Source organism: Sesamum indicum, linkage group LG5 (assembly GCF_000512975.1).
Source record: "Sesamum indicum cultivar Zhongzhi No. 13 linkage group LG5, S_indicum_v1.0, whole genome shotgun sequence".
Classification (NCBI taxonomy): domain Eukaryota; kingdom Viridiplantae; phylum Streptophyta; class Magnoliopsida; order Lamiales; family Pedaliaceae; genus Sesamum; species Sesamum indicum.
The window spans coordinates 16,403,532-16,423,697 of NC_026149.1; the positions used below are offsets into that span (position 1 = coordinate 16,403,532).

The following is a 20,166-nucleotide window of genomic DNA, read 5'->3' on the forward strand; positions in this document are numbered from 1 at the left end:
AAATCAAAAGAAGCACATGAAGAAGCTCAATATGAGATGATCATACAGTTTGATCGCCACGTTTCTCAACCGAAGTCTCAACCAGTTCATCAGGGTCATATGTATTTCCAGTGACAAACGGCCCAAGAGATGCGATGAGTTTCTCTGGGCTCCCAATGTCTTCGATCTTTGCATTAGGCTTGTTTGTCAGTCGTATCAAAGGGGATGCCACAACCTGAATCTTTCCCTGTTTTTCATCTTCAAACTTTACCTCCACCCAGGGCTCTGCACACTTAGGTTGGCAATAATTTCCAGACAGTATGTTTGCTACACGCATCTGTTTCCATGTTGGGGGCAGGATGAACTTGTAGGGCTGTACATTCCCTGCAACCAACTAGATTCAGAGTTTTTCATAAGCACATAGGAGCAAAGTATATAAAACAAAAAAAGAAAAGAAAAAAAGAATGATGGGAAGAATTAAGTTGACATAAGAAAAGATTCTGGTTAGTGTTATAAGTCTTCTAACATACAAGCCAACAACTAAAAACATTCTACAATTGCAGATAAGAAAATTACAAGAATGTAATCAAGTTATTCACCATGGTCTATTCTCCTCATAGTTTTCCACAAAAGTACTTCATCACAATGCACATGAAGATTTATGCGCCAGAACACGACCATCCCCAAATCCGCTGAAACCTTTCTTTTATAAAGGGGGTAAGACCTCTTTTTCGGCCTAGCTCTGCTGCCATGTTAGGCGACCGCTTTATCTAAGTGTTTAAATTAGTGGAGAATAGTTTCTAATATTAATATCTTTTATCACCCTTAAATTGTAATTCCTCATTCAAGAATCCACCAAGCCTCAAAGACTAGTCACTATTCAGTAAAAGAGTGAACTCATCAACATCAAGAATAACAAATGCTAATCAAGAAAGCTCAAACAAGCAAAGTCCGATCACACCATGTGCATCATGTTACCTGCCCGAAGAGCAGGGGTGTCTTTACTAGTGGCGGTGAAGAGAACGAAAGAGGGGTCGGTGGGCGAGGGCGGGAGGTATGATCCCACTTCAACTTCCTTGGCCAGTGAAGGCGGAGGAGGAGAAATGAGCAGCGGCAGAAGAGCTACCGATGATCCATTCAAGAATTCCCTTCTTGAAAGAGCTGTGGTGGGCTGAAAGCTGGAATTTTGATGGGGTTTAAGAGAAAATTTCAGGGTAGAAAGAGGGATTTTGGAGGTGGAGAGAATGGTGGAGAGGGAGCTACAAGCTGCTGCCATTTTCTGAGGTTGAGGGAGGGAGAGAGAGAGAGATTTGAGGGATGTTGAAAGAGTTCTCGTCGGGCGTTTGGATGAGGTTAGCTACTTGTAAATTTGCCAAAGTATACGTACACGTATATATACATATACATATATATATATTAATTTGAACAAATTACAATAATCTCTTATGAACTTTGTCCTAATTATAATTATTTTTATATTATTTGAAAAATTCTAAATATTCTATGAAATAGATGATGGTGTAATAAATATCCTCTCGTAACAATTCATAATAGAGGAGTTTTTGTTAGTCATCCATTAATTTTAGGAGAATATCTATAATTTTTTAAAAATAAGAATGTATTTATAATTACAATAAATTTTAGGAAAAACCCAATGTTATTACTCCATTATTGTACGATAAAATATTTAGCATTAATTTGTTACAAATTTACTATAGGAAAAAACATAAATTATTTTATATTAATTAATAGGGTAAATTACAACGACATCTTCTGAGGTTTGGCATAATAACGAATACTCTCTCATTGTTTGAGAAATTACAAATACTCCCTCGATATGTAATGAAATTATGTAATTCCTGGATTGAGGTATGAAATTATTAATTTTGCCTTTATTGTATTTTTTATTTTTTATATTAAAAACTTATAAAAAATCAAACGAGATCGATGAAAAGATTCTAAAAATTATTTTTAAAAAATTCACTTTGTCCATAAAAAAATTAAAAAATAAATAAAATTATAATTTTTAATTCACAAGGGTATTTTGATCAGTTTACCATAAAAATGGATAGCTAACGAATTGGGCTAATTATTAGACGGTCATTAGAATTAAGGGGGTTATTGATAATTTTTCAAATATGAAGAGTATTTATAATTAGGGTAAATTTCATTTTGCCATTCGAACTATAACCGTTTTACACTTTGCTATCGAAACTTTTTTTGTGTCAATTACCATATCAACTTTGGGGAATTTGCATTTTGTCATATACGATCATTTTTTGATTGATTTTCCTGTCGAAAAAATATTACATGTTGTGCATATGTGAAAAATATCACATCATATAACCCTTAAATATCACATGTGGCTGTATGTGATGTTTTTTCAATAAAAAAATTTGATTGAAAAATAATTATAAATAACAAAGTGTAAATTTTCATAAAGTTTGGATGGTAAGTTGCTAAAAAAAAAAAAAAAAAAAACGTTTAGATGTCAAAATTAAAAAATGATCATATTTTAAATAGCAAGATGTAATTAATCTTTATAATTATACCAAATTTAAGGAGAGATGATTGTAATTTACCCTAATTAATAATAAGTTTTTTAGTATCAGACCGACACACTGAATCCATACTCAAAAGAGTGCCTGTTCTTCACACTTTGTTTTGGATTGAGTTTCTATATACTTAATGTATTTTAGAGACATTAAATCTATATCTATATACATATATATATATATATATGTATAGTATTGGGAATTTATCTTCGCATTGAGCCCATAAAGACAATTACTACAACAGAATACAAATTAATATAACAACGATTATAAATTAATAAGAATAGTGAGAAAAACAGATACGATAAATAATTTCGGCTCAAGGAGCTGGATTGGATGGGGAAGCCGACAACCACAAAGGCTAGCAACCCAACCACCGGTTGTTCAAACCCACCAAGGGAGGACAACCACCAAGACTAACCCACGCCACCAAGGCACACACACGGCCACCAAGACATCATTGAACCACTCAGGTTTACTTATCTCTTATTTTTTCCTCACTTGTTTCTCTTTTCTTTTTCTTCCCGAAGGTAGTATGTAAATAGGGAGAAGCTATTGGTGTTGGCGCCAAAAAATCAAGAACAGGAAAGAATACGAGGAGGATTAATAAATTCGGCTAAGGGAAAAGAATAAGAATGCCAAAGATTTCAGTCATCTAAAAATGAAAATCGGGTCGGGTAATGGGTGGATCGAGTCAGGCATTCCAGATGGTGGGTTGGGGTTATGGGCTTGGGCCTACCGACTTTAGTTTTGGATAGTTTATCTAAATTGATTGGCTAATTTTCAAACCAAGGTATTTGTAATCAATATAATTATGAGAAAATTATATAATAAAAACTAGAATATATTAACATTTTATATTAATAAAAAGATTAATTACAGTTAGACCCTTTTTGAAAATATCCAAATATACTTTTTCAAAAAAAAATTCAAAATTACACTTACATCCCCTAAAAAAATTTATTGTTTTTCACCTTATCTTCTTTCATTAGGGTTTAGACGAAAAAATATTGACGTTAGCAGAAAATTACATAAAATTTTAATTTTAGGCTTTCTGTAATATTTTCATATAATAATTTTATATTTAAAATGAGAAAATTATAATGATGTTACCCTCACTCTATGTATATATATATACATTTATCCCTTTGTAAGTATCAAAATATATATCAAAATATTAAATAAAGGACAAAATTAAAAATATATATAATTTTTTTGCTAACGTAAGCATTTTTGTCCGAACCCTAACGGAAGGGGTTCAGGTGTAAACGGAGAATTTTTGAAGGGGGTGTAAGTATAATTTCAAAATTTCTTTGCAGAAAATATAATTTTTGCATTTTTAAAAGGAATTTAAGTATCATTAAATAAAAAATTTTATGCTATGATAAAACCAACGTATAAATGACGAGAATGCAGATTTCCAGTACAAACAATAGATCGCATAAATCATACTATCGATGTCAAGAAGTGCATTTCATATTACATATATATTCAAAGGATAAATTGCAAAGAGTTTTATGAAATTTGACATAAATATATCCCTTATTATCTAAAAAATTATAAATATTTTCTAATACTTAATGAAATTATATAATTTTTAGATGGAGGTCTAGAATTGTCAATTTCACCCGTACTGTATTTTTTATGTTTAAGCAAAATTAAAAAGTTTTAAAAAATCAAACAAGGTAGATGAAAAATTTTAAAAACTTATTTAGAAAATTCAAAAATTCTTAATAATCAGCAAAATTATAGGTGAAATTATTTTAAGAATGCAAAAAAAAAAAGAAAATTAAAGATTTGGGGTTGTTGGAAAATTATTAAAAATCTAAGTGGCAAAACACGATGCCACAATTTTTATTTAAATTTTTTTTAATGTCACCGCGATTTATTATCGTAGTGACATAATGAAAATAAAAATAAAAATAAGATAAGCCACCGCGGTGGCATAATTAATTTAATAAAATTTTGGTTTGTTATATAATTTTTTTTTTTGGTTTGTTATATAAAAAAAAAATTGTTTGTTCGGCGTCAATTGCCACTTTCTCTTTAAAAATTTAGTACCATCACGGCGAGTTATCGATCGCCAAATATACCGTTCGACTCCCCTTGAGGAGACTAACATTTCCCCTCAAATAATTTTAAGTTTTATCAATTGTAAATAATAGAATTTTAACATGACCATCGCATCTTTTCACCGTCGGTTCGCCGCCACCGGAGCGACCCACGATCACGGACCATCACAACTAGACTCGCCTCGACCTAAGGGTTCTAACCAGACCAACCTAGTTCAATTTTACTAAGTATTTGTTGAGATATAAAAATTTGAAGATTTTTTTTGCCGAAAATTCTCGTTGAAGCTGTTTGTCGCTGTTTCTTTGTCGTCAAGACGAATCACGAATGGAGACCACTGCCGTTAGAATCCTCTCATCTAGACGATTCCAACAAGACCAGTCTTGCTCAATTTCATCAAGTATTTATTGAGATTTGAAAATTTGAAGACTTTTTAACTGAAAATTCGCGTTGAAGCTGTTTGCTGACGTTTGTCCGCCATCAAGACGAATCACGGATTGAGACCATCACCGTTTGAATCCTCTCAATTTCAGCAATCGTGGTCTCGTTGGAATCTTCTGGACGAGAGGATTCAAGCAGCGATGGTCTTAATCCGTGATTCGTCCTGACGGCGGAGAAACGGCGGCAAACAGCTTCAACGTGGATTTTCGGCCGAAAAATCTTCAAATTTTCAAATCTCAACAAATTCTTGATGAAATTGAGCAAGACTAGTCTTGTTGGAATTGTATGGACGAGAATATTCGTACGGCAGTGGTCCCAATCCGTGATTCGTCCTGACGGCGGAAAAACGGCGGCAAACAACTTCAACGCGAATTTCTGACGAAAAAATCTTCAAATTTTTATATCTCAACAAATACTTAATAAAATTGGGCTAAGTTGGTCTCGTTAGAACCCTTAGGTCGAGGCGAGTCTAGTAGTGGTGGTCTGTGATCGTGGGTTGTTACGGTGGCGGCGAATCAACGTCGAAAAGGTGCGGTGGTGGTGTTAAAATTCCATTGTTTACAATTGATAAAACTTGAAATTGTTTGAGGGGAAATGTTAGTCTCATCAAGGGAAGTCGAATGATATATTTGGCGATTGACAACTCACCGTGACGGTATCAAAATTTTAAAGAGAAGGTGGCAATTATTGCCAAACAAAGATTTTTTTTTTTTATATAACAAACTAAAATTTTATTAAATTAATTATGCCACTCCGGTCACTGACCACGGTGGCTTATTTAATTTTTTTTTATTTTCTTTATGTCACCGAGGTGACATAAGTTTTTTTTTTTTAAATAAAAATTGTGGCATCGCATTTACAAAACGTGGTGTCACTTAAATTTTTAGCAATTTTCCAATAACACTAAATCTTTATTTTTTTTTTTTGTATTTTGAAAATAATTTCACTCAAAATTATAATCATTTTGGTTTGTTCAGCACGAAAAATAGATGAAAATCTATCAGAAGCTAACAGATTAAATTAGTTGTTAGATGAAAGTTAAAATTTAGAGAGTATTGATGTTATCTGTAATTATATCAAATTTCAAAGTTACTCGTTGATCTAAGAAATTATTTCTTGAAATGTCTTTGGTTAAATTAATGTGAACTTTAATAATAAAATCCTTTCAAGTTGAACAAAAAATGATGAGCCAATTATTGGAAATAAATAGATATATCTCAGGTGAGTTTTGGTTGTGAAAACATAAGAGTAATGGTAATACCTAAGAAAACAGGAACAACCTTAACCAAGAACGGCCAAACAAACATATAAACATTTGGATTTGGACTTTGGACTGTTGTCTTTGCTTACAAGTGAGAGAATGTTTGTGCCCTTTTCCCCAATTTAATTATTGCATTGCTCCCCCATGCCATCATCGCTCCAACAATGAACAATCTGCCCGTATATTATTAATGATCACACTACATAAAGAACATCGACAAGAATTGGCGTAGAATTCTCAGAGGGGAGGAAAAACCCGAAGCACGCACCAGAGAGGAGAAGAAGAAGAAGGGTTTCGGCGGGTAGTTTCTGTGGAAAAGGGGGAAGACAATTCTGGGTTTCGTTTCTTGATTTTGATCAGAATCAAGGGTTTTCAGGTAAATGGGGATTCGATTTTGATCTTTTAACTTGTGTGTTTCTGTTTCTGTGCTGCTCTTTTGGGAACCCATTTGAGTGTGGAATCTATCTTACTGTATTTGCTCTGCTGTTTTCCTTTCTGTGTTCGTAGATTTCGGTTTTGTTCGTTTTTTTTTTTTTTAGCTAAATTTGATGAAAGGCGACTCCTGTGTTCGTCGTGTGAAGCCCCTTTTGCTCGGATTGTGTGTTTCGCGATTAATTTGCATGAACTTGAGGAGGAAATGGATCCCAGAATGTTATGCTATATTTTCCCACAAATGGGAGTGTGATTGTTGGATTTTGCCTTATTCTGGTTATTGCTGCTAAGAGGAAACAAATTTATGAACATAATCTGTTCTTTTCATGCTATGCTTTTTGTTCTTTTCATTTTTAGGAATCTAAGGTTGTTCATGTAGTGTTTAACATTCATTGATTATGTCCATATTAGGAGTACTAAGTTGCAAACTCTACGGGTTTGATTTATACAGGGATTTTGATTAGAAATATAAAATATGAACGCGAAAACCAAGAAGAGAACTGTGGCTGAGAATGGCGACACAGGCGAGGACTCTGTTCTCGCGACCATGGTCAGCAATGGGGAGGATTTGGGGCCAATGGTTAGGCTTGCTTTTGAGACAGGGAAGCCTGATTCTCTTTTACAGCAGCTTAGGAACTTAGTTAGAAAGAAAGAAGTTGAAATTGAAGAGCTATGTAAACTCCACTATGAGGAATTTATTGTTGCAGTTGATGAGCTACGTGGTGTCTTGGTCGATGCAGAAGAGCTGAAAACTGAGCTGTCAAGTGATAATTTTAGGTTACAACAGGTTGGCAGCGCCTTACTTATGAAACTTGAAGAGCTAATCGAATCATATTCTATTAAGAAGAATGTTACTGAAGCCATTAAGATGTCGAAGCACTGCGTTCAAGTCTTGGATCTCTGTGTGAAGTGTAATCATCACGTCTCCGAAGGTCGTTTTTATCCGGCTTTAAAAGCTGTCGATCTGATTGAGAAAGTTTATTTGCAGAATATTCCTGTTAGGACAGTGAAGTTGCTGATAGAGAAGAGACTACCTGTGCTAAAATCGCATATAGAGAAGAAGGTGTGCAGTGAAGTTAATGAATGGTTAGTTCACATAAGGAGTGCTGCAAAGGATATTGGGCAAACGGCTATAGGATATGCTGCATCTGCTCGTCAGAGGGAAGAGGACATGCTGGCTCGTCAAAGGAAAGCAGAAGAACAGAGTTGTTTGGGTTTAGAAGATTTTACTTACACGTTAGATGTTGAAGAAATTGATGAAAATTCTGTTCAAAAGTTTGATCTCACGCCTCTTTATCGAGCGTATCATATTCACACTTGTCTTGGGATCCAAGAACAGTTCCGTGATTATTACTACAAAAATCGGTTTCTGCAGCTGAAATCTGACTTACAGATATCATCAGCCCAGCCATTCCTTGAGTCACATCAGATCTTTTTGGGTCATGTTGCAGGTTATTTTATTGTTGAAGATCGGGTCTTCAGAACAGCTGGCGGGTTGCTCTCACCAACTGAGCTTGAGACAATGTGGGAAACAGCTGTGGCTAAAGTAACTCAAGTCTTGGGGGAACAGTTTTTGCATATGGATGCAGCAAGCCACTTCCTCCTGGTGAAGGATTATGTGACTCTTTTTGGAGCAACACTCAGACAGTATGGTTATAATGTGGCCCCAGTCCTTGAAACTTTAAGTAGTAGTCGTGACAAATATCACCAGCTTCTTTTAGTAGAGTGCCGCCAACAAATCACTGATATCCTTGCTAATGATACGTGTGAGCAAATGGTAATGAAAAAGGAGTCAGACTACCAGGCAAATGTTCTCTTATTCCATCTCCAGACCTCAGACATAATGCCGGCCTTCCCATACATTGCTCCTTTCTCTTCCATGGTGCCTGAATGTTGTCGCATTGTTCGTACATTTATTAAGGACTCAGTTAATTACCTGTCTTATGGGGCACAAATGAATTATTTTGATTTCGTTCGTAAGTACCTCGACAAGCTCTTGATTGATGTCTTAAATGAAGTCATACTGAAGACAATAAACAGTGGTTCCACTGGTGTTGCCCAGGCAATGCAGATTGCTGCGAATATAGCTGTTTTAGAGAGGGCCTGTGATTATTTTCTCCAGCATGCTGCACAACAATGTGGAATTCCAGTCAGATCGATTGATAGACCTCAAAGTGGTCTAGCAGCCAAGGTTGTTCTTAAAACCTCAAGGGATGCTGCTTATCTTGCTCTACTCAGTTTAGTGAACTCCAAATTAGATGAATTCATGTCACTTACAGAAAACGTAAATTGGACATCTGATGAAACATCTCAGCATGGAAATGATTACATAAATGAGGTTCTTATATATCTTGACACTGTTTTGTCCACCGCCCAGCAAATTTTACCTTTGGATGCTTTGTATAAAGTTGGCTGTGGAGCTCTAGAGCATATATCCAACTCAATTGTGGGAGTTTTTCTCAGTGATAGTGTAAAGAGGTTTAATGTTAATCCAGTTGTGACCATCAACCATGATTTAAAGGCATTGGAGACTTTTGCAGACGAAAGGTTTCACTCTACCGGATTGCATGAGATATACAAAGATGGGAGCTTCCGTGCTTGCTTGATAGAAGCCAGACAACTGATAAACCTTCTCTTGAGCAGTCAGCCTGAGAACTTTATGAATCCTGTAATAAGGGAGAGGAACTACAATGCTTTGGACTACAAAAAGGTGGCTTCTATCTGCGAGAAGTACAAGGATTCAGCTGATGGCCTTTTCGGTAGCCTTTCAAACAGAGCCAAAAACCAAAGCGCCCGAAAGAAGTCCATGGACATGCTAAAGAAAAGACTGAGGGATTTCAACTGAGAGAGCTTGGAATTTTCTATGATGGTTTAGATTAGCCGAAATTTTTAGTATTCCATTAAAGTTCAAAAATTATGTGGATTATTTTTCATTCATGCTAATATTCTTTATCGGAATAGAGTTTGACATGAACTCTTTTCTTTTCTTATATCAAATCTGTCTTACTCAACTTCCGTCTCTATAAGACATGGAATAGGTATTTGTGAGAGCTTTCACGTATTGTTATATCTGATCATGAGTCGATATGTTACTTATGTGACTACTTCATAATCAGGAAGTTATCAGTTTACCTAATACAATAACAATGTATAGTACATGTGGGCAGAGGAATGACTCTCTTTTCGTCTGCTGTATGCACTGAATAGCAGCGTCGTTATTCATTAGGAATATGATTTGTACTCTAGTTTGCATTTTGAGGAATCAGACATTCTTCTGAATCTCGTGATAAGTGATAAAATGGTTGTTATGGATCACTTTTCTTGAGTACACTGTATGAGATTATGATTGTCACGTTCTGGGGATGCTTTTGAAGTGAAAAATCTTGATGTTGGGTACGTTTTGAATGATGCTATGCCTTATGTCTCTTTAAGTTATTTTGGTTAATTTTGAAAATCTTATGGATCAGATATTTCATCAGTTGCACGCACTAGTAAGCCATCGAGGCCAACTTAGTCTCTAGCATACCTTTGATGAATTGAAATGTTACGGTTAATGGCTATTGGACTGTGACAAGGGTTTCTGTTTATGTTTTTGAAAATGCATGCAAGAGTTGCTCAAATGCTGTTTGCCGTAGAGTTTGCTCGGTTTGGAGCATATTTCCTCTTGCAGCATTATATGCAGACTAGGAACTGAAGCTAGTGGTAATGCTACAAGCAGTATTGTCGGTTGAATTTGTTCAGACATCCTCCAGGTATGTTACGGTTCGTACTTGAAAACTTGATATCTTGTCCCATTAAGTCTGTCCAAGTGGCCCTTCAAGATTTATATTCTTTCCTAAGTAGATTGAATCATTTCTTATAGGATATATCATCTCCTTGGTAATAAACATAGATGTGAAGGTACCAATCTTCAGCTCATTTAGCTGAAGTCTGAGTCTGGTTTTATGTTGATTTCATTGTCATAACAAGTTTTCATGGGGCAATTGACATTCATTCTCTTGCGCATCATTGATGATGATACTATCGTCTTTGACTAGGCCCTCGATACTGATACTGTGTCTCGTTATTGTCCTGTGCTGTACATTTATTACTAGGATGTTTTAATCCTCGGGTGGTTAACTCTACTCGATTTTCGTCCAAGATTAAACAGCCGGCTCCTGTTGTTGGAGCAGCTTCAATGAAACTTTGATGAGGTACTAGGTTTGGATACGCTCAACTTACATCTTCTCCATTGATAATCACAGAGACAACATATGACTGACTGTTCAAATTTTACAAGTTCGATGATGTGAGTACTCAAAGTGGGTTGTGAATATTCAATTAGAATATAATTACTGTCACAAACTAAAATACCGATACCATCACCTATGATCTAACGTTTAATCTCACATCCTTCACAACCCTCGAGCCCAGTGGATTTTGAACCACTGGATGACAATAGATACCCTGACATATACAAAGTAAATTACAATGAGCTTTTTTTAAAATTTGTCATAATGACAATTACTCTATTATAATACATTTTGTGATAGCCCATTATAAAGAGTATTTGTAATTTTATGAGGTATTTGTATTTTTTTTAAATACAGAGTATTTATAATTATAATTAATTTAAAAAAAATTCATTATAATTTACTTATTATATATGATTTAACATTTCACAACCTGAAATCTCTCCATTCTCAGTTGATTGTGAATTACTGAACAACAATACAATGATGTCATAAATTAAAGGGTAAATTATATTTTGTCATTCAAATTATGCTTGTTTTTGCATTTGCCATCGAATATTTTTTTTTTGTAACAACTTACCATTTCAACTTCGCATATATGACCATAATTTTATTGATTTTTTGGTTTGAAAATACATAACATGTTGTGCATATGCGAAAAATATCACATCATATAGATGTTTTTTCTAACAAAACACTTGGTTGAAAATTAGTTATAAATGACAAAGTGCAAAATTCTGTAAAGTTGAGATGGTAAGTTTATACAAAAAAAAATAGATGCCAAAGTGTAAAATTGACATAGTTCAAATGATAAAATATAATTAACCCTAAATTAAAATACTTGTATCATTTATATTATTATAAAAAAAATACTTTTATCGTACTAATTTTTCAATACCCAAATTTACTAATGCAGCAGTAACATTTACCCTTCTTTCAATACTTCTTTCGTTCAAAACAAATATGATTTGAGTAATAATTTAATTTTTTTCTTAATAATCTCACAATTCTATAATTTTTTTCATCTCAACCACTACTCCATATTTCTCTCTCTTCATGCCAACTTCTCTATATTCGTTTTTCTTACAAACTTTTATATTTTTAATAAACTTAAAATTATAATAATTTTTTTTTTCTATCATCTCACCCCGTTTTTCTTTTTTCTCACAGGATTTTTTTCCGTATCATGAATTTCCTTTTTCTTTTTATCTTATATCACAATTCTTATCATAATTTTTTTTATATACTTCAAAAAATGTGTGCAACGATAACTAGTAATTTATATAAGCATTGGACAATGAAGAAGTTTCTTAACATTGGACTTATCAGTTGTTCTGTAGTAAGACATTGGGTTTATCACCATCCCCCAATTATTAAGTTTTGATGGAAAACCTTCCTCAGGAAAAAAAAAAAAAATTAATATAATCATAAATATTTTTTCACTATTTAAAAAATTATTAATATCTTTATGACTAAAAAAGTTGTCTACTCCATTCATAATTTTTTTCTAATTTTTTTTTAAGAAATAATAAAAATTATAATTTATAGTACGTAAAAAAAAAATTGATCAGTTTATTGTAAAAAAATAGATCAAAATTTAATGAAAACTAACGTATTAGACTAGATGTTGAGCAATCGTTAAAATCATACGATATTGATAATTTTTTAAATAATTATAATTATATCAAATTTTAAAATAATCTGATGTAATTTTCAATCTGGAAAAAAGGAAAAATGATTCCTGAATTTTGGGGGAGTGGGGACTGACTAAATATTACATAAAGTAAGGAGTGGCAGAATTTTTAATCAAAGTATTTGACATCTGTTTGATTTTGATCCATGTAAAGATATGTGTGTTGTTCTGTTGTTGTCAGAGCATAGACAGTTCCAATCATTCATCAGTTTTCACGTAAGCAAATATGTAAGCAAACTTAACCTAATTTTCCTTAATTAACATAAATAATTACTTTCCAAATTAAGCCACTAATTATTGCGATACAACCAATCAAAATCCGTCTAATCAATCATTCAGCTGCAAATTCAAACTCCAATTCTGCCTAAACATAAGTACTATTTGTTTATTTTAATAATTTTCTTTTTAAATATGTCTAGTAATAGACATAAAATCATAATATGTTCGATATTTTAAAATGTCGGTATATTTCAAAATAAAAATAATATAAAAATTAATTGCTAAAATATTATGGGTTTTTTTTTTTTTTTTTTTTTAGATTTCGACGTAAGGTGGCAGTTTGTAAAACCAATCAATCTAAATCGATCAATTCAAGAAAGCTGAGTCTTGTAAGGATTTGTTTGGATGTTACTATCTAATACTATAGATAATCATCGTGTGATGTATAAGTCGCAAAAAGTTTTTATACAAAGTATTGATAATTTTTGAACCCTAATGATTAACCAGGAGCCACAATAAATTATTTAAATTCATAAATCCAAACGCACCCCAATTATGAAACGAATTTTTTAACTCATATTGCCAATTGAAAGAGGCCCACAACTACTATATGATCAAATTTAATGAAATATTCTGAATTCGAGTCTCATTTATATTTTAATTTAAAATTATTAATTAACAAATTATTTTTTCGAAAAATAAAAAAGGCCCACAACTCCATAGATCATTTATTGAAACATTCCACTTATAAAGTTGATTGCATTAAATCCAACTTAATTAGTTCAAGAAATATACATAAAGTCAAAATGGCGAGATTGTAATAAAATATTATTCCTAAATTATAACTATTGGACGACCAGCAGCCATTTATAAATGAAAAAGCCTCGTTATTTGTATATTTTTTATACATGAAGTGAAGTGAAAATCATTATTAATTGTTTTCTAGTGGATGACTATAATTTGAGAGCAATATTTACTATAATTACAATATTTTTTTAAATATAATTAACCCTATTTTGTAAATATTATGATCATGCAATGCTTTAATTTATCCTTATTACGCATGATACTTACATACATATATATATAGATATATCTATAGGCCATATATTTTATGTTTTCTCTTTTTGTTAGGAGAAATTATTATGAAAATAAATGTCTGGACCATCAATGAACTTTTACTATTTCTAATAAACATCAATCAATCTCGGGAAAATGACACTTTTAATTTTGTAACTTAGTCTTTTTTTCACCACTAATAGTTACGAGATTCTCACTTTTGGTCTCCCAATTTTTAAAAAGTAACACTTTTTGGTCCCATAATACATTTTAGTTATATATTATAACGAAATGCAGTACGTGGTCGTTAAAACTTTAGCATTCTTGATCTCATATATTACAAAATTCTCACTTTTGGTATCATAATTTTATTAAAAAAATATTTTTTAATGTCTTATGCTTTTGATGGCCACGTGACCTTTTTCATTAAACATCTAACAGAAAGATGTCGTAACGGAAAGATGTCATGTGATCCAAACTATTATTTTTAAAGTTATACGATCAAAAGTGGGGATCTCGTAACCAATAAAATCAAAAGTGAAAAAAATATTAGGTAAGGAGACACCAAAAAGAATGCTATATTTCCAATAAGGACAACCGGATGAACACTAAGAGATTGCAATTATATATAACTTTACATGAGATGGAGACGACAAGAATCACATGGGAATGAGGTCAAATTTTCTTGTCTGCACAATATATATATATATATATAAATATAGTACTGTAATTATTTACATTTTGAGACTACGTACGTACACACTGCGCTGGTTATAAATACTAAGTAAGAGGGGTCGTGAGTTGCGATGGCATACATATGGATCAGAGGAAGAAGATGTCTGAAAATAGAGATGATGAGGAGGAAAAGAAACAGCATGATGATGACGATGTCCATCCAGCCAACAAACCACAGCAACAGCAGCTTGGTGGTGTTAGAACAATGCCATTCATTCTTGGTCAGTCATTTCAATTTCTTGTTTTTCAACATATTTATATACTTTCTATACCTAATTATTCCCTATTAATTCTCTATGTCTTGTGGTGTGCACTGGACATGGTGTGTGTTGAGGGATCATCATCTCTGTGTATCATCTTGTTTTTACATATATATATATATATATGACACACACATGTACATTCTTGGAGTGTGTTGTTTTGTAACACACAGACACATGTTGGTGTGTGTAGAGCGATGATGTCTGTGCATATATGTTGTTTTTATGACACACACATTCTTGGAGTGTGCATGTCGTTTTTATGACACACATTTGATCTCATGATATATATATATATATATATATATAGGCGGCAATACCTAAATAATATTCCAAGTTAATTATAATACGAGATTAATTAAGACATCATAACCATCGCCTACATCTTCCTGCACTACCCACCAAAAATTTTAACTCAAACTGGGTTTGATAATTAAAATTTAAACTAATAAGTACATAATAGTGTAGTATATTTGTTAGACAAATTGGTATTAAAAAGTTCTTTTTTCTTACAATATGAGTATGTAACAACTTAAACTTGCATTTATACTTATAAATTTCAACAGCAGTATTATAATTCGAAAAAATTATTTGTTCAGTTTTTCAAGTTTTATCTGCTATTAATTTTAGTCCTTTGAACTTATCTATTTTACTTTTAGTTCTGTAATTTTCAAAATTGCTTAATTTTAGCCCTTTGACCCAATTTCGAACAATTTTATCCTATATTATTTTTTAAGAGCAATTTTAGTCCATATATATATCCATTCATTTTGCATTTCGTAGCTAATACTCGCCTAGAATGATATAAGAGTCTAGTTTTATTGAAAAAATATATATTTTTTATATTATATTTAGAGCATTAGGATGGACTATTAGCCTTTATCATCAAAAAAACAAAAAAAATTATAAATTAGACTTAAAAACCAAATCTATGCAAAATTAATATATAAAAGACTAAATTTAATATTAAGAAAGATAAAGAACGAAATGAATTCAGACCAAAATTGTGGAACAAAAATTTTCTTTTTCCCTTACAATCCTTCTCATGCAAATTTATTGTCTAATGACAACATAATTAGGACCGTATAGTTGTTGTTTTCATACATGGACTGCATTGTTGTTTTCATGGAATGTTCAATTGGAAATAATGATATAACATGTCCAGTTGTCCGATCTGGTCGGAAGTTTTCCATGTCTAAAAATTTTCGTGATCGTAGAAAATATTTGGCATGGCATTCACTTTCACAGATATACGTCATGTGTTTATAATTTTTTTTTTTTTTAGATGTATACACAAAATAGATAAGTTTTTGGTGAAATTTTACTTATAATCCCTTACGATAGGAAGTTCAACACTTTTAGTTTTTTCTTTTACGGAATTTTTAAACACTCGACAAATTTAGTCCTGTATTTTATGAAATTTTCAAAATGGTCTCAATTTGTCCTATGATTTACTTGAGTTTCAAAATGGTCCCAAAATTGGGAACACTTGACACATTTAGTCCTACAAATTCCACAAAATAGAGAACTAAATGTGTTAAGTTTTCTTAATTTTGGAATCATTTTAAAAATCAGATAAAGTAAATTCGGAGCATGTTAGGATAGTATTAGTTGCCATGATTTAAGTTTGAAAAAACAAAAACATGCATGGTGCTTTAGATCAATTGATACTTCAATGAGAGTTGGACTTGGGACAACAATCTTTCAACAATTTTACTTGCAAAGTGCTGAAGCATACGATGAACTTGCAATATCTACAGATCATCGAACTGACCAACTGATCATTGCAAGAATGTCTTAAATTCTTGCAGCAAATGAGGTATGTGACAGATTTGCAAGTGCCGGTTTTCATGCCAACATGATCACATACCTCACTCAGGTCCTGAATTTGCCTCTTGTCAAGGCATCCAACACCCTCTCCAACTTCAGTGGAACCTCCAGCTTCACTCCTCTCATTGGCGCTTTCATTGCCGACTCCTTTGCCGGTCGCTTTTGGACTATCGTGATCGCTTCCATGATCTATGTCCTGGTAACAAATTCAAGAAAACATGTCGCGTTTTCAAGTCTTATACATTAGTATTGAGTGTGTCGTTATCTTCCTACAATGGATGGAAACCAGGATTTTTGTGGCACGTGAGCCCTTGAAATTTCCTTTTCCTAGCGAAATACTCTTTTTTTTTTCAGAATAAAATCGTGGAGCCTGACTAACGTGTACTACTGTCGCAGGGAATGGTTACCATCACAATATCAGCAGCCCTGCCTCAGCTCCGTCCTCTTCCGTGTCCGACTCAAGAGAACTGCCAAGAAGCCTCCAACCTCCAGCTATGGGTTCTGTATCTCGCCCTTCTCTTAACGTCCTTGGGGACCGGTGGAATTAGGCCTTGTGTCGTCACATTTGCTGCTGATCAATTTGACATGAGCAAGTCCAAGACCGAGTCTAGGAGTTGGAACTTCTTCAACTGGTACTACTTCTGCATGGGGATAGCCTCTTTGCTTGCTCTAACCGTCGTCGTTTACATCCAAGACAACGTTAGTTGGGGTTGGGGGCTTGGCATTCCAACCATTGCCATGGGCTTATCCCTTGTTGCATTCATCTTTGGAGCCCCTTTGTACAAGAAAATCAAGCCAATGGGCAGCCCTTTCGTCAGAGTTGCACAAGTGATCGTAGCGGCTGTGAAGAAAAGAAACATCGTTGGGCCGGCTGATCCTCATGCCCTGTATGAAAACAGAGAGCTTGATGCTGATATCTCTACCAATGGGAGGCTAGTTCATTCAGATCAGTTCAAGTAAGCTATTAGAAACCTTAGTTTCAATCATCATGAAACTGAAGTATGTATGTACTAATGAATGATGTCTTGTCTAGAAACTTGTCTGTTTTAGTACTTCCACAGAAGTTGTTTTATACTTACATGTGCTGATGCCTGAAGGTGGCTTGATCGGGCCGCGGTGGTGGTAGATTCGGACATAAACGAGTCGAGCCAACCAAAGCTCTGGAGGCTAGCAACAGTCCACAGAGTTGAAGAACTTAAAACCATGATCAGACTATTGCCTATTTGGGCTGCAGCCATATTACTAGTTGCCTCAAACTCCCATCTGAGCAGCTTCACCATTCAGCAAGCAAGAACCATGAACCGACACCTATCGTCATCGTTTCAGATCCCACCAGCCACCATGTCTATATTCAGTACTCTAACCATCCTCATCGGCCTTCCCCTATACGAGCGCCTCTTCGTCCCACTCGCCCGTCGGTTCACAGGGCATCCCGCAGGCGTCACATGCCTGCAGAGGATGGGAATTGGGTTCGGGATCAACGTTTTCGCCACTATTGCTTCAGCATTGATTGAGATGAAACGAAAAGCAGCAGCTGCAGATCACAGCCTTCTTGACAAGCCAACCGCCGTTATCCCAATCAGTGTCTTTTGGCTGGTCCCACAGTACTTTCTACATGGATTAGCTGAAATTTTCATGTCTGTTGGCCATTTGGAGTTTCTTTACGATCAGTCCCCCGAGAGCATGAGGAGCACGGCTGCCGCCCTTTACTGGATTGCGATAGCAATCGGGAACTACGTTGGCACCCTTATGGTGTCTTTGGTTCACAAATACACAGGTGAAGAAGGGAACTGGCTGCCGGATCGGAACCTCAACCGGGGGAAGTTGGAGAACTATTACTGGATGGTGACAGGATTGCAAGTGATAAATCTTGTGTACTATGTAACATGTGCCTGGTTTTATAAGTGTAAACCAATACAAGAAATAACTGATGCTGATAATGCTGATGAAGATGCTGAGTTTGGTGGTGATGGTAAAGGAGACAAACAAGTAGAGTTGGTGAGGAAGTAGAGATGTTTGATCAGTTTGTGTAAAATTCAACAACTGTTGTCATGAATTCAGTCAAGTGTATAGGCAAATTCTTGGAGCCTGGTTGCAACTTCTAGTGTTGATGTTGACCCTATTCTTGAATCACTTATTTCTCCATGATCTCATCTAGCTTGAAATATGGGCCAAATTATTCGATACTCGACTTAAAATTAATTGTCAAAAGTACGTTTGATGTGGGTAATGGTACTAAAAATTATGAAAATGGCCCCAAATTTCTCAATAACCTAGAAATGGTTGAGATTCGCATATGTCTTAATTGGATTCACGACCCATCTCCTGATCCAACTTGAACCTGAGTATGTACTGACTCATAATGACCACACGATCATTTTTGGATCAATAGTTCACGTGTAGCCTTACAGCTCCAAAGTATTTATAAATACTAGTCCTCCATGCCTCAAGTACAACATTTACTAGACTAAGTATTCTTACAACCACCATACTTTCACCTCTTACAACCGTCATAATTTAAGTATTGAAAAACTACCGGGGTCTTCCGACTTCTAACATGTTCCTTAAGATCACTAATTTACTTTAGAATTTCATAGAATTCCCTAAACAGACTTGACCTCTTCCAAATTCGAACACGCAACAGTTTTTTAGTTTGATTTTTTCTAACCTAACAAATATAGTTTGAATGAATTAAAATTTGGACATAAGTTTATGATTTTCATTTTTTTAAAGTCTTTGGTAACATAACTTAGGAATTTAGTCTCCCAAATGCAAAAATGTTGAATATTTCAACTATACATATCAAACTCACACCTCAAAACTCAATCTATATTTCTCAGATATGTACGGACAGTATAATGGGCTGGTTTCTTCTTGCCCTTGATGGGCCTTTTACCTCAAGTCCATCCCAATATTTGTAATGGGCCTTAACTTTTGTGTGGGCCTTTTACAAAAAAAAAATTCCATTTTGATTTTCATTTTTGTAATTAAAAGCTTGTTTGGTGGGGAGAAAAATGGGTGAATAACAAAAAAGGAAGTAAAATTGGATATATATATCTTCAAAATTTAATTTTGTTTTCATCTGAAATTGGACGAAAAAGTAAATGTATAAAGTCAAAAGAATAAAATTATATATATATATTTTTTATTTACTATATTATTCATATATATAATTTTTCTAATTTTTTTTTCTCTCGTTAATAACACCAGTATACAATTTTTAGAAAAAAGATAATCATATTAAAAATATAATTTTTTCTTGTTTAATGAATATTTTTATCAATAAATTTTTAAGTTTTTAATAATTTAAAATAAATGATAAATTGCATAAAATCCCTCTATATTTTATTGTTTTAGCTAAAATTCTTCTATGTTAATTTTATAAACAAAAAAGTTTCTG

The 20,166-nt window shown here is 33.7% G+C and overlaps 3 protein-coding genes across 3 annotated transcripts in view; 2 read left to right on the plus strand and 1 right to left on the minus strand.

The window, feature by feature from the left end:
• The window catches only part of LOC105162696 (psbP domain-containing protein 6, chloroplastic), a 2,119-nt gene extending 776 nt beyond the window's left edge, over window positions 1-1,343 (minus strand). Inside the window, exons 1-2 of the mRNA XM_011080787.2 lie at window positions 958-1,343; window positions 47-363 (exon numbers count right to left, since the gene is read on the minus strand). Coding sequence (XP_011079089.1) covers window positions 47-363; window positions 958-1,255 — 615 coding nt within the window. The 5' untranslated portion in view covers window positions 1,256-1,343. The remainder of the gene's footprint in view (window positions 1-46; window positions 364-957) is intronic.
• LOC105162697 (exocyst complex component SEC15A) lies at window positions 6,325-9,805 on the plus strand. Its single transcript, XM_011080788.2, has 2 exons — window positions 6,325-6,682; window positions 7,190-9,805. Exon 2 carries the CDS (start codon window positions 7,214-7,216, stop codon window positions 9,581-9,583), a length of 2,370 nt encoding a protein of 789 aa, XP_011079090.1. The 5' UTR covers window positions 6,325-6,682; window positions 7,190-7,213; the 3' UTR covers window positions 9,584-9,805.
• LOC105162794 (protein NRT1/ PTR FAMILY 3.1) lies at window positions 14,720-18,911 on the plus strand. The gene is made up of 4 exons (XM_011080910.2): window positions 14,720-14,897; window positions 16,748-16,965; window positions 17,163-17,722; window positions 17,864-18,911. Exons 1-4 carry the CDS (start codon window positions 14,759-14,761, stop codon window positions 18,774-18,776), a joined length of 1,830 nt encoding a protein of 609 aa, XP_011079212.1. The 5' UTR covers window positions 14,720-14,758; the 3' UTR covers window positions 18,777-18,911.

Coding starts and splice junctions, on each gene's coding strand:
- LOC105162697 (XM_011080788.2), top strand. CDS start 7,214: ATGAACGCGAAAACCAAGAAGAGAACTGTGGCTGAGAATGGCGACACA.
- LOC105162794 (XM_011080910.2), top strand. CDS start 14,759: ATGGATCAGAGGAAGAAGATGTCTGAAAATAGAGATGATGAGGAGGAA. Junction 16,966..17,162: donor CTTCCATGATCTATGTCCTG/GTAACAAATTCA, acceptor CTACTGTCGCAG/GGAATGGTTACCATCACAAT. Junction 17,723..17,863: donor GTTCATTCAGATCAGTTCAA/GTAAGCTATTAG, acceptor TGATGCCTGAAG/GTGGCTTGATCGGGCCGCGG.